Here is a 14,543-nt window from a genome sequence, read left to right as displayed (position 1 = left end):
GAGAAGCCTACCACCTATTACGGGCTGTACAAAGAGCTGTTCAAGTAGACAAGAAGGGTGTTCCTCTTAATATTTTTATACAGCAGTTGTCTTTTGCTGTTCACAATTAAAAACATGTTCATCCAGAGCCTCTCCCTCTCATACTGATTAGTGCAACAAGACTGTGCTTGGCCTGCTACCCTGCCCTACTCATTCTGTTAAAATGCTGTCTCCATAAAAGTGGGGGAAAGCCTTAACTGCCACCCTTCTCTGTATCTTTCTGCTAGCTGTATGGCTTTAGGCACAGTCTAATTCTTTGTGTCTATCTTTTGTGGCATGTTGCCACTCTTTCACTCAAATAAGAAACCAGAGTCAACGCCTAATTCAGGGACAGAGATTATGGCAGACTTCTGTTCACCGTTTGTTTTGATGCAACCACTGTGCTGCTCACATGCTTGGGAGTCTCTGCTACTGCCCTTTGTTTGAGGCACTGTGTGCAAGCATCTTTAGCTCCACAAGCACTATGTGTAATCTTTCCTCATATTCCTCATGACGACCTATCAACAGACAACCCTGCTAAACTCTCAGTATCTTCTGAAACTCAGTTGTCCATCAAGCAACTGAGTCAGAATTAATGTTTACTTTACTGCCCCATATGTGTCTTCCTCTTGTGCTCTATAATAATGTTTGGGACACAGGGACCTTCTGTTTTAGCATTCATTCAGCAGTGATCAAAACAAAGACCTCTGACCACAGCTGAAGCTCCTTGCTGCTACTAATTGTCGTAAGAGGCAGAAGTAAAGGGAAGAACAGTAGCAAACTTCTACAGTAGGCAAGTTCTACCAGCCTGACCAAAGGCTTCAGAGATTGCTGCTGGTAGCTGCAAATAAGGTTTAACATCAAAACTGACGTTCTACATTTGCATCATCAAATCAGATTTCTGCTGGGACACAAAAGGCTGTGCTAGTAAAACAGCAGCCCCTACTGAGAAGCAATGGCCTGCATTACCTGACTGGAGACACAAACAACATCAGATTACCAGATTAAAAAAAAAAGGTTGGGTTTTAAAATAAACTTTTAATTTGTGTACGTTTGTTTAGTCAAATCATTGTCACTAATTACTGGTGTTTTCTTTCACACCTTTATTATAAATAGTCTGGCACCACAGTTTTCTTCTCAGATATACTCAAGGTTGCCTTTCAGTCTGTCAAAGAGAGATTACAGGAGCTAAACTAATCAGGCACCACGTCACTTCAATGAAAGTAGGGGGATTACTTTATTGTTCTGTATGCTCACAGCTCTTACACACTGCTGTATGAAAATGCTCTTCAAGGGAGAAGCTCAACACCATCTCTAACAAATATTAAAAGCGAATTTATAGAAACTCCTGCACAAATCAATCAGCAGTAGAAGACAACAAGAAAGAGGAGGTGAGTGAAACTCTTTCCAGCTTCTTTTAATGCACTATTTTGAAGTCTTGCAGATAATCTCCTTTTTTAAATAACTGTCCACTTAGGGTAACTAACTACACTCACACCAGCAGGCATGGTGGCTATTCCCATGCAAACACCAATGCAGACAAGGGGCTTATCCCAATGACAACCACTACGTTGTAGTAAACATTGGCAGGGCTCTTACACAAATGCTGACTCAGGACTCTTAGATAAGCATGCAAACCCCCTTTATTTAAAATTCAGAGAAACAAAGACACTACTCCAAAACAGCACCACAGACAATACCTCTTCATTCCATTTTCAGTGGTGCAACCTCCCCATTCCAAGTCTCAGCCACAGTAAAAGCAGTAGCAAGGTTTAATTACAACAAAGGACATTACACTATGCATTTAAGCATCCAGACCCACTGACTGTTGACATTCACTATCAACAACAGGTAGCTCTCCTAATAGTGACAAACCTTCATGATGTAGAGTTCAGGAGAAGGCACTAATGGAGCTTGTCTATCACCAGCCACAAGAACTATGCATCACTTTCACTCATCATCAACAATCCCTGTCTAAATTGTGCCAGATAAACATAACTTTCCCTTCTCTGCCTTGCAGATTCTTCCTAAATCAATGACCTTTTCCTTCTAGAGATCTCACCTCCATGGGAAGACTCTCGGATGTCCCAAATAAGAACTCGGCCATCATCTGATGAACTGGCAAAGATGTTGTCATTTACTGGGCTCACTGAAAGGCCGTACACTGCATCTTCATGAGCAAACACATCCAAGGTCTCAGTGCTGGAAAAGAGACACACAATATTACAACTCTTCCTTCTTCTGCTGTAGTTCTAAAAAGCAATGTATTTGTAGCTTTATCTACCTAGTAATACTTAGTGACAAGATCTATGTAACTTCGTAAGAAGGCCCTTATGTTTAATTAGAGTAAAAAATAAACAAAAGGCCCATGTAGGGGGACTCCAGATGTCATGCTATGAGCTAAACAAACCCCTCAGACCAAAATCCACACATTAGAACTTCAGATACTGTAAGATATTATAGAAATCAGCGGTATTAGATTAAGCTCAGGAGAAGGGGAAGAGATCTTTGGATCTGCGGACTAAGTTTTTACTACTTAATGCAGTAAGAAGTACAAGACAGAGATTTGTTCTTTAAGACAAATGTATGTATTGTTCAAAAGTTCAGATAAAGCTCATAGAAGAGCAACCTTCCAGGTGGCTTTTCTATTAAGTTTTTTGATTCTCCAAGATAGGCCAGACAAATATTTTTCCCATGTAGGAAAAGCAGGAGAAGAGAAAAAAGTCCCCACAAAGTACTTAAATTTCAGCCATTCCACAGCTATAACAACAACAAAAAAGCACACAGCTCTGCTCTTTATCCCAAATTTTATATAATTTAAAAAGGAGGAGAGGCTTTCAAAGAGGCCCAAAGCTAAAACGCTAATCCAGAAGACTCTAGGGTTGTTTTATTTCTTTGGCAAAAGCCCTTCATTTCTTTAGAGAATACACTTTGTATACAATCCCTATACCTCATGGAAACTCCACTCTACCAAAAAGATTCCCTGTAAAATTAGTGTTTTCCTCTTGCTCAACATGGAAGTTGATGTTCTTACTGACATCTACTGATTCTGTCTCATGGACCATTAACAGAAAGGGCAAAGAGCAGGAAACAAAAAAGCCATTTAGAAGTAGGAAAGAGCAGTTGATAGACCAAGTGTTATGATTCAAGAAGACAAAGCAACTTTCTATAGAAATCAATCAGAATTCAGTGTGTCAAGACTAGTGGGGTTTCTTTTAGAAGATGACACAAATAGCCTCAGAGTAATGAATTCTGCATGTATTACAACCGGACTTGCCATACCTAAAAGAAACCCTGAGAGCAAAAACAAATTAAAAATACATACCAAAAAGACTTGTTAAAACATCTAAGCAAGACATAGCAGGAAAAAAAATCTGTTACATAGAAAACTGGCAAGGACAAAGATCTTGTAGAAGCTTAAAAATGAACACACAATGAACACCAGAATCTAAAATCTTGACATTTCCACATTTCATTAAAAACAACCAAAAACATACAAACAAGAATGCAACAAAACTACAACACACCAACCCCAAACCAACCAACCAAAAACCCAAACATCTAACCAAAGTAAGAATCTTTCCAATACCAAACACCCCTCAAACCAACCAAAAAAAAAAATTCACACAAAACCCACACACTCAACACTGCTCCCCACCCAGGTCCCTGAACCCAAACCAAATGAAGAAACAAACACCAAACATGATATTCCTGAGAACACATTAAAAAAACCAGTAAGTTACTTCTGCCCAGCTCTCATGTAAGATTTATACAAGTAGTAAATAGAAGGTGTGATGGAAGGCAAATGTACACCGATCAATTCAATACAAAAGGCTTTGGACAAACCTAGCAAGAAATATGCCCTAATTACATTAACCAGGATTCAAGGAACTCAAAATCTGAAGTGTCATATTTTTCTGTTTTCACATATCTCTCTTTCTGATTTTTCCATATACTTGTATTTTCTCAAGTTCATGTTATTTAAACTGTCACTGCTTAAATATGCAGAAGTTATTAAAGCAGACCAAAATTTTAACTTCATAGTTTTTCTACTTCAAAAGCAGTAAGCTCCAAAGACATAATATCTAGAGAACTCCAACCCAATACGTTCATTACCACTACTGTATTAATTATATTTTGACTAACAGCCTAATCTTGATGTAGCACAACAAAGCCTAATTCCCAACCGCTTTTGGTAAAAAGTAAGTATCAAAATAATGCTTCACATTAGCACAGAGAATCAAGCAGCTGCTTCTAAAGTTTTAAAAGGTAATTAGGTGGGCCAGGCACCAGCTAACTTAAATACATGTCAGGTGAGTGCTTTGAAAAGCAAACAAAGAAGCCCCTATGTGGCATAATACTTGTTTATGGGCCAGAATAACCTGTCTCTGAATCTACTCAGAATCTACTATGCTGCCTGTGGGACAGCATACATATTTAATAACTATTCTCTTTCCCAAGATCAAGAACCCAAGTGCTTAAAAAAAAAAAAAGGGGGGGGGGGAATGATGGGAAATACTTCATTCCAGATATGCATTTAAATAAATAAAATACATGTTCTAGGATTAAAAAAACTGTGCTCTTTATCCAAACCATTAATTTAAAAAAACAAAAATTGTCTCCAGTGAGTTGACATTAAAGGAGATCTTGAAGCAATGTAACCAAACTTTGTATTTACCTTTCAACATCATGGAGTATGACTTGCTCATCATTACCTGTAAGGAGAGATATAAACACTTAACATCATGTTCCAGTAGTTAAAAAATTAAAAAAAAAGTAAACATGATGTTAAAAAAACATTCTATTTCAAAACCAGAACTGAAGCAGACAGAAGACCAGTTCAGTTGCCAAGTGCTCAGCTCCCTGCTCAGTTATGTGAAAGACTCCACATGACATTTCCAAGTCATGATCAAATGCACCAATCCACTCCACCTGCTACTGCTGAATAAATAACCATACTTAACTGCCTTACTGATCATTCTTTGTTCAGTTTGAGCTTGAGGTTTGGGACATTTGCAGTAAAACCAAGAATATCATGTGAAGCAGCAGAATACCTTTAACTCTCACATGAATTGACCTTGCTTCCTGCTCAGAGTATGCTCCAGAAAAAGATAACAGAAGGTGAAAAGAGACGTTATCAGCAAAAAACACTGGGCACCCAGCTCAAATGCCACCAGTTCACACTGTCAGCGTTCAGGGTTTTGCAACCATTGAGAAGCAGGAACGTGACCGCTAGTGTAATTTCTTTTGTATTAATAAAAAACAAAACAAGGAACCAGACAATCATGTAACTTCTCTTTGATCACAACCACTGAATACAATAGAAACTAACCACATGCATGCAGACTGAGAGGGTCACAGCTGCAAAGCAATTCCACTGGCCCATGATGTCTTTTTCATGCTATATCAACAGAGTATGTTTTTAATCTTTGCACTGAATATTTCTTTATCTAATTTGGCACCTCCTCTTCAGAAATATTTAAAGAAGACACATTTACATTTAATTCAGAAGAAAAAAAGGCAAGCAACCAGAAATCCCACAAATTTGTGTTTTCATGCTCAGTTATGTCTCTGTAGTTGTAGTACCAAGTTGTGGTGCTTTTCTAACATACACCAAAGCCAGAGATTCAGAAGAAGCAAGATTTCATGTTATGATTCTTGAGTGTTCAGATGACTTTTTCATTTATCTCATACATGTTTCAATTTGTGTTCTGCCCCAACACAAGAAATACAACAAAGTTTATCTTTGACTAATAGGATGTAAGATTTCTCTACACCCACTTGCTTTTTGCACAGGCTCCTGGTTAAACCATGCTGGCCTTAGATTACTGCAGCAGTTCATCTTTTCCATGACACAATAAATAAGTCACTTAGTCTAACTGCCTTTTGATCATTAATTGCAATGGAAACTGCCCATCATATATAACAGGCAACATTTGTATCTATCAAAACTACTCTGGTGTCTAGTGAAAAACAGTCTAATTTCTTCCAGCAGACCCTCCTGCTTGTCATTCTCCATTCAGAATTAACACAGTAAACCTTCTAGATGTCTGGCTTCAGGCCTCTCATCATAGGATCAACCTCCCCTTCCATCACAAACTCCAAAATATGAAAGAAAGGAGTAGGTGTGTGGAATAACCACTGCTTCTGTTTTCTGTGTAGGAAGAGAAGGTGGTTACAAAAATCTAACCACAGACTGCTTGGTTGCTTCTGGTAAGAATTCATCCCTAAGGAAATGTCACTGCTGCTCACTCCAGTAGGGTTCCCACTTACAATGTGTTACCTTAATAGAGAGTTCATTCTTCATCAAGAGTAACTGGGTGTAAAACTACGACACTGGGCTGTAGTTGCATATGCAACTCTCCCATTTATAATCTCTCTTGTATTGATATCTGCAATGATCAGAAAGACAAGTATCTGCCATTTCCTTCATTTTCACCTGTGAAGATGAAATACTGCAGAGCACTTACAGAGGAGCACAGTTAAAGTGGCCTGAACCCTGTATCTGTCACATCACTCCATTACGGACACAAACTCAGTTCCAACACGACAGGGAAAAAAAAAAACAAACCCAAAACCAAACAACCTGCAAATACTCCATACAGTTTACTAAGAGGGGATCTCTCATTTTAAATGCTGCTCTACTCTCAGTGTATGTGGACAGAGAAAGGTAACAGTACTCTTCAGGAATAGGAATTTCACTGGTATCTTGAGACAGCTTTCTTCTCCAGAGATTACATGCAAAACACTGTCACACAATCCCTGCCTTCCATTTTTGTAATGGCTACATGTGATGCATGCTACACATGCACTCCTTCAAAGCAAAGAGCTTTGAAATTACTTGGATGCAATCCAATTTGTATGGAAGTGGAAAATCCTTTCTTCTCTGCTATCAAGAGCTGCTTTAGGGAAAGGTCATCAAATCCTAAATCATTAGTCACTGGCAGCTTTATTTACAGAATGAGCCGAGTTCTGTGCACTGGTTTCCATACTCTAATTTTTAGAGATTTTTAACTATTTCTACTTCCATGATTTGAATACAGTTTCAACCTCATTACTGAGGATGAGGGAAGACATAGCAATAGATTTTATGACACACAATTCTTTTAGGCCTTTTAAGAATCTTCCAGAACATCGTTGAGTGAATAAATATAGTTAGCCCCATTTTACCAACAGAGATAAAACAGATGGTACATGTAGGCCATGCAGCAAAATGACTCTTTTCAAGGGATCCAAGAGTCAGACTCACAGCCCTTGCAGATAAGCTCTGAGAATCTTGGTGGAGCAGCTGAAAGAGTTCCTGACTCCTCCAATGGAAATAATTTCTGGCAGAGGCACCACTGTTTATGCAGACTGGAACAGGAAAATGAGATGAGAACGGCCAGTTTGTCTGTACATCAGCTGTCACAGCTTATCTAACCTGGCATCTTAGCAAAAATCCATCACAATCAGTGATGTAAATCTTTATCTGCAGGTGTTAAATGCAACAGTCTCTGAAAATGGCAGAACTCAATGGGCAGAGGATTGAGCTGGAAATGAAAAAAATACCATTACAGCTGCTCCATCAAGATTTGGCATAGTTCATTTCTTGAATATTCATGTAAGATTCCATTTGTCTGAATTCAAACCAAAGTAAAACAGATTCCAGCCCAAAATTTCATTGGAATCACTCATGCAGATACATTCATTGGAATATAGAATCAAAAGATTGGCATCACTATTTGACGTTTTTGGGGGTTTCTCCACCTAAAGAAGTAGATCTGAACCATTTCATCCTTAAAATGTTACACCATCTTAAGCTTTGTCATGCCTTTTATTTCTAAGAGACATTCTAGTTTTAACACAGCATTGAAGGATGGGAAGCCTCCACCACTCACATCCACTAAGCATCAATTTATAGCATTGATTTGCAGTTCACGAATGTTGGTCCAAAAAAGTAGTGAAGGACTGAGACCAAGTAGTCTAATAATATCCTAAAATAAGTCTAGCTGTTACATTAATGGACATACTATACTGATGAAAGATACAAATTCATGTTCAGTCTATTATCATGTCAGATAAAGGAAATTAAGTACAGCAGAAAATTACACTGGTTGCATTTTTACAGTCTTGTGCCTCTTTCTTCTCAATTCAATCTTCCTCTCTACTTCCACACTTTAAAAATCAAGTGGTGAAATGAACCTAAATTCTAGGAATTACTACCTCAGAATAAGTATGTGCCCACTTATATTAGTTTTAAGACTGAATTAAGCTCTCTGTTAAAAAGGGGACTTATATTAAAAAAAGATGAAGAATGTCAAGGCAAATTAGAACCCGATATGCCAGTGGTTCCAAAGGTACTAATCTAGTGAGCACTGAAATGAGGCCTGAGAAAAAGTGATCCACCAATAGATGGCATTAGCCCTTCAGTAGCCATCTAAGGGTGTACTAAAAACAGCTAGTAAGAAGAGATTCACAAACATCAGGCTTGAGTGCCAGACAGTGCTCTCCGTACAGCTAAGAGGGAATAACACAGACTACATTCCACAGTCTGTAGCAGAGGCAGACTGGACCCAGTACTCTCATGATAGTTTGTGACAATGCATTTACACAAGGGTTTGGAAAAAGGAGAATTCCCTGCTCCTGAAGAACCTTCAGGTGCTGATTAAGGACACCTTCCATATTCTGAGAGGACTGTGGAAAAGACCTCTCCTGTGGGGCAGGATCTTGCTCATGGCTTCTACTCCAAGGTATTCACAAGCTCTTGTGAAATCACAGTGCTCTTGCTTCCTTACCTCCAGAGAACACTTTGGTATTGCCACTGTTGAAAGCCAGGCAGAAGATGTTAGAGTGATGCTCCCCCTTCAGCTGAACTGGTTTGACTCTTGAGTGGATGGCTTCTTCCATATGCCAAAGTAAGACCCGGCGGTCATCCCCTCCTAGAACAAAGAAAAGAAAAATAAATGCACATTGCTGCCTGAGCCATGTGTAAATTGAAGACAGACAAGTTATTTAACTCCCCATTTATTCATAAAAAGCTTTTCTGAAACCCTAATTAGCAGGAAAAAATTTATATCTCACAAGAGCTTAGATATATAGACAGGCATCTATATTAAAATGCCATGCAGTCAGGTATTCAGTTAATATTAATGAAAATAGAGGAATCGTCAGGAAAAGTTTGGATTAAACAGCTGCTATTCTGCCAACACATACTGACAACCTATAACAACCCAGAGACTCAGAATTTTACTGGTATGTAAAAATCTGTGGCAAGCTGTAGATGAATTACATGCCAAACTAACATATGCATGTTGGCAAAATGCTTCTACACCAACTCCTTGCTGCCACCATCACTTATGTTATTCATAAAACAGGAACTTTCCCCACCCCCTTCACCAACAACTGTGTCTCCTCTCTCAGTCTTTGCAAAGCCTCCACAGCATAAATTGGCTACAGAACTGACATGTGGACATAAAAATTATACTGTAGCATTTGTAAGTCTTCAGCATGCACAGTTATGTTATGCTTCTAGATCTATAAAGGTTAAGACAGACATTTCTGAGGTGAACTCCTGACAAAGAAAATAACCATGATGACGAAGTTCTACTTTCTTTTGCTTTATGGCTTGCTGTACTACTTCCAATTGCTTGCCTAGGTGCATTCCTCTGTTCAGAGCTCTGTGCACAAATATACAAGTACCTCCGTCGCCATCTTGCAAACAGATATAAACCAAACATTTTACTCTGTTCACATTTCAATTGCATTATACTTGTTTACTACGAAAAGAAAAAAAAAAATCAAGATACCATCATCAATTTTGGATGCCTGTAAAAATCTAAATAAAAATCTAAATTAAGCTTCTTCAAGTCAGACTCAAAATATTTTTGGTATCTCTCTTCAGTAACAAATTAAAGAGAATGACATCCCAAGTCAAAAGTGCCACTAGAAACATTCCCATTTCAGTTAAAACATATTACAGCTTCTTCACAAAATAAAAAGCATAAACTTAGCACCTTCCAAGCTGCTATCCAGAAGGAAAAAGGCATAAAATGGAGACAAAACGAAACTGAAATGAAGTGGTCTGTAGTCTATTTCAGTGTGATGGTTTTAAGACTGTAACACTGTAACATTCAGGAAGAGGTAAACGCATAAACAGAATTCATGACTACTGCTAATCAGATTTCTTAAAACTTCTCACATCATATGATGATATTAAGTAGTCTTCCCATAGGAGTTAGGTCAAACATTCTTTAAGTTAGTAGTGTCTCAGCCTTGAAGTCTCCTAACAGATTCTATGACAATCACTTTCATAGACAGTACCGCTGCATGTTATGCTTACCCAACACTCCATGAAACTGTATATTCCTCCTCCTGATTTTGTACTTTACAGAACAAACAAGAATAAACCATAAAAATGTTTGAGGTGCATTTGATAACTGTTGGAAATAAGAGTCAAATGTGATGGGTCCAGAAAAAAAACCTCAGAGTAATGGTTAACTAAACCAATGAGAGCCTATATTCCATTCTGTCTAGAAACCAGAGAGAGCGAGCTGTGTTTGTTCCATAGTGATTTCAGATGAACTAATAATAAGTAGACACATAAATACATGACTGCTGAAAAATTTATTAAGTCACACTAAAATCAAGAAGTGATTATCACACTTAAAAGTGGTTACTTTCCAAAGCTGCCAACAGTCAGGTATTAATGTTATCACTACCTGGCAAACAATTTAAGCAACATTTAAGGCTGCTGAATGCCAACATTAATTCTAACAGACTATATTTATTGTCTTTCAAGACTTCTGTAAAAAACATTTCAGGGCAAAACTACCAACACAGTGTTGTTAATTGTTATCATAGTGAAGTGATTTGCAAAACCACTGCAGCAAGTCTACATATCCTCCTGATAACACAGCCACCATCTGTCTCACTTGAACAGCAAACTCATGCATATCCACTACCCACCTAGACCTGATACTAACAAAAATACTGAAAATATCTAAAGACAAGCACATTACTGTGGTTTCCAGCACACAAAGTACGGCAGGAGTGGGATAAATTGCAACCTGTGCAGAAAACTCTTTGACAGTCTTAGAAGTTGCCACGACCTTCTTTTCTATAAGCTCCTATACCTTTGTGCCCATTTCCTCTACCTCCAGTTTAGAAACTACTTTTCCTAGTGAATCCCAATGTTTCCCTCTTCCCAGACACCTCGATCTGCAAGAGACTTTGGTACAAAGACCCTTACTATTGAGCATCCAACACCACAAGCAGTCTGAGAACTATGTTTGCCTTTGTAGTGGATGTTCCACAGTTTAGGAGATTGAAGTGCTCCTCACACTCACGCAATTCTGTCTCTTCTCCATCCATGTATTGTCTTGCACGTACTTGTCTTTGAGAACTTCTACAACCCTGTTTCATGCCTCAGTTTTATTCCTCTCATATCACACTGAAACAGAAAATTTAACAAAATTAATGTTAAATGGGTTGGAAGTTCCCTTCTCACTCAAATTCATAGAATCATAAAATGGTTTGGGTTTGAAGACTTCAAATAGCTTAGTTCCAACCCCCCTGCCATGGGCAGGGACATCGTCCTCTAGGTCAGGTTGCTTGAAGACCCGATCTGGCCTTGAACATATCCAAAGACTGAGCATCCAGAACTTCCCGAAGCAACTCATTGCTGGGTCATCACCCTCACAAAAAAACAATCTCTTCAGTATATCTGATCTATGTCTACCCTCTTTCAGTTTAAAAATATTACCTCTAATGTTACTGATAGAGTCTCTCCATCTTTCCTGTAGGCTCCCTTTAAATACTAAAAGGATTCTGTAAGGTCTCCCTGGAGCTTTCTTTCCTCTAGGCTGAGCAATCCCAACTCTCCTAGCCTTTCCTTATAGGAACATGTGCAGGACCTTGCAGAACTTTGAGGTTTGCATGGGCCCACTGCTCAAGCATGTCAAGGTCCCTGTGGATGACAACTCTTCCCTTCAGCATGTAGACAGCATCACACAGCTTTGCGTCATCAACAAACTTGCTGAGAGTGTACTTAATACCACTGCCCAAATCACTGACAAAGATGTTACACATTACCAGTCCCAGTACCAAGCCCCACAGAACACCACTCATGACTGGTCTCCATTTGGACATCGAGCTGTTCACTGCAACTATTTGAACACCACCCCCCAGCCAATTCCTTGCCACTAAGTCCAGCCATCAAATCCATGTCCCTTCAGTTTAGAGACAACGATGTCATACAGGACAACCCAGCTTTCTACAACTCAAAGTAAATGACATCAGTTATTCAGCTATTCCAGAAATACTGCTGCCTTCGGGCCAGTTTTACCAGAAAGAAAAAGCCTTACACATATGTCCAGTCATGGAGGAAGATTTGTGGCAGAAAGACATTTTACCAGGCTGTACATCTTCATACAAGACAATTAGAAATACTAAGTCACAGGCAAATACACCCCTGAAAAAGGTAAGCCTTATGTGACTGAACCCAGGAGAGGGGCTAACCAGCAAATGCAACCTCCACTACCCAAACATCACTCAGAATAAGAGGGAAGAAAGGAGAAAAGGCATACATGTATGGGCAGGTATACAAAGAGATAGCAAAGACAATGGGAATATAGAGAGCTTTTAAGCTCTGTAGAAAAGAATCATGATTCATCAGACAAAATGCATGTACCTCACGTTACAAGTCTGTAATAAGTTATGTAACTTGAGTTACAAGTCTGAGAATTACATGAAACTCCAGAACTACAGCATTCATTCTGTGCAGCTGATCAGTGAAAGCAGATTAATTCAGATGCTTTCAATTCATGGTGGATTTATTGCACACACACACCAATTCTACATGTGAAGCAAAAGCCACTCAACACTTTTCAAAAAGCACTGGACCCACTGCACAAACTTGTGATCACGCCACAATGCTCCCCCAAAACAAACAGCTATGTATGGCAAGGGTATGCTCTTGACATGATACGGAACATATACTGAAAGCAACGGATTTGCTACACATCAGGGAAGCTTGGACATATGGCCTCATCAAAATAGCTTAGCCACCAAAGCCCCACATGTATTTTCTAGAAACTGAAGCCCCATATGAAGTACTGAATTTGTAATTCTTGAGTTCATGGTGTCAGAAGTAATAAATTCAACACCTACAAAGTGGAAATAACTTGATTTACATATTATTTGGCTGGCTCTGTTTAGGACTGCATGACTAACAACTTGAAAAGTGAAAGTTTATGTGACCCAGCTAAGAATCATACAAAGCCATCCTATAGTTACTTTTTTTGAAAGGAATCACATTCAAAAATATGAATTAGTTGAGTCCTTCATGGTTCGTTGTAGGTCAAACCTGCTACTACATTCAGATCATATGGAAACGAGAAGTCAGACCAAAGATGTATCTGAGAAGAGTATTCTTGTTGTGTTTTTATAGCACAGACAAACACTACAGCTAGAATATGCCTATTCTAGATAACTTGAAAGGTCCCAATGACTCAGCATGGCTTCATGGCATGTATTTCAGCACAAATAGTTCCCTGCCCCCACAGTTCCAAAGCATTCAGTTTTGCCCTGCTTTTGGACTAGTTCTTCTCTGAAAGTTTCCTGATCCGATTACCTTCTAAAATAGGCAATCAGTAAATTCACACACAATCAAATTTTGAAGAGTCTACCTCCCAGTAACAATAACTGTTCTTACTAGTCCTAAAATGATTTTAAGGGGGGGGCAGAGCATAGTCCTGACAAAAAGCAAATCTATTCTAAACAGTATTTGCATAGCTCATGAAACACACTTGAACCCTTGTGTGCTCACAGAAGCACTTCAAAATCATACCAATCAGGAATTAAAAATTGCAGTTTTAAAGTGCATTAACCTTGCTGATTGACAAAGCTCATGAATGCTACCCTTCTCTGACTCCCACATATGAGGTCCAGTCACTGAAGAACTCACACGGCATTGGGCAACACTTACAAATCATAATGTAGGATTATCTTATTGGTTGCATCTGCTCAAGAAATTGCATGAATCACAGGAAGAGGAACCAGCCAGTATTTCAGGAAGTTGATCACTTAGTTGACCCCAGCCATGGGCAGAAGGCCAGGCTGCGTCAGAATTACTCCCAGTAGATATTTGTCTAGTTTGTTCTCAAAAAAACACCACTGAGGTACACTTCACACCCTCCTTAGGCAGCCTATTTCAGTGCTTCATTATCCTTGCCATTAGAAGATTAGCCTAACATCTAGCCCAGGGTGCAGGTTGACGTTACATATAATCCCACTCCCCCTTGCCATGTACTCCTGCTATTTTGCCTCCCATTGAGTTCAGTGGTGATGCAGACAGAAGCTGAGTAGTTAAAAAAGCTGACCTGACAGAAAATCAACTGTCACACAAGCAATCTCTCCCACCCCATTTCTTCACCCTGTTTGGATGCTTCCAACTTATGCTACCATGTGTTTGGATGCTACCAGCTTATGATTTTAAGCTTTAAAAGCACCACATTATAAACAATGAAGAGGCAAAATAAGTGAATGAA

At 39.0% G+C, this 14,543-nt stretch overlaps 1 protein-coding gene across 2 annotated transcripts in view; it reads right to left on the bottom strand.

Annotated features, from left to right (window-relative positions):
- Window positions 1-14,543, bottom strand: part of DCAF5 (DDB1 and CUL4 associated factor 5) — a 69,877-nt gene that overhangs the window by 49,842 nt on the left and 5,492 nt on the right. For both annotated transcript variants that reach the window (XM_054400073.1, XM_054400075.1), the window contains exons 2-4: window positions 8,793-8,936; window positions 4,697-4,733; window positions 2,081-2,220 (exon numbers count right to left, since the gene is read on the bottom strand). In XM_054400073.1, the coding sequence (XP_054256048.1) occupies window positions 2,081-2,220; window positions 4,697-4,733; window positions 8,793-8,936 (321 nt within the window). The remainder of the gene's footprint in view (window positions 1-2,080; window positions 2,221-4,696; window positions 4,734-8,792; window positions 8,937-14,543) is intronic.

Source organism: Indicator indicator, chromosome 4 (genome assembly GCF_027791375.1).
Source record: "Indicator indicator isolate 239-I01 chromosome 4, UM_Iind_1.1, whole genome shotgun sequence".
NCBI lineage: Eukaryota > Metazoa > Chordata > Aves > Piciformes > Indicatoridae > Indicator > Indicator indicator.
The sequence above is the reverse complement of the archived record's forward strand: the minus strand, read 5'-3'. Positions and strand labels throughout refer to the sequence as shown.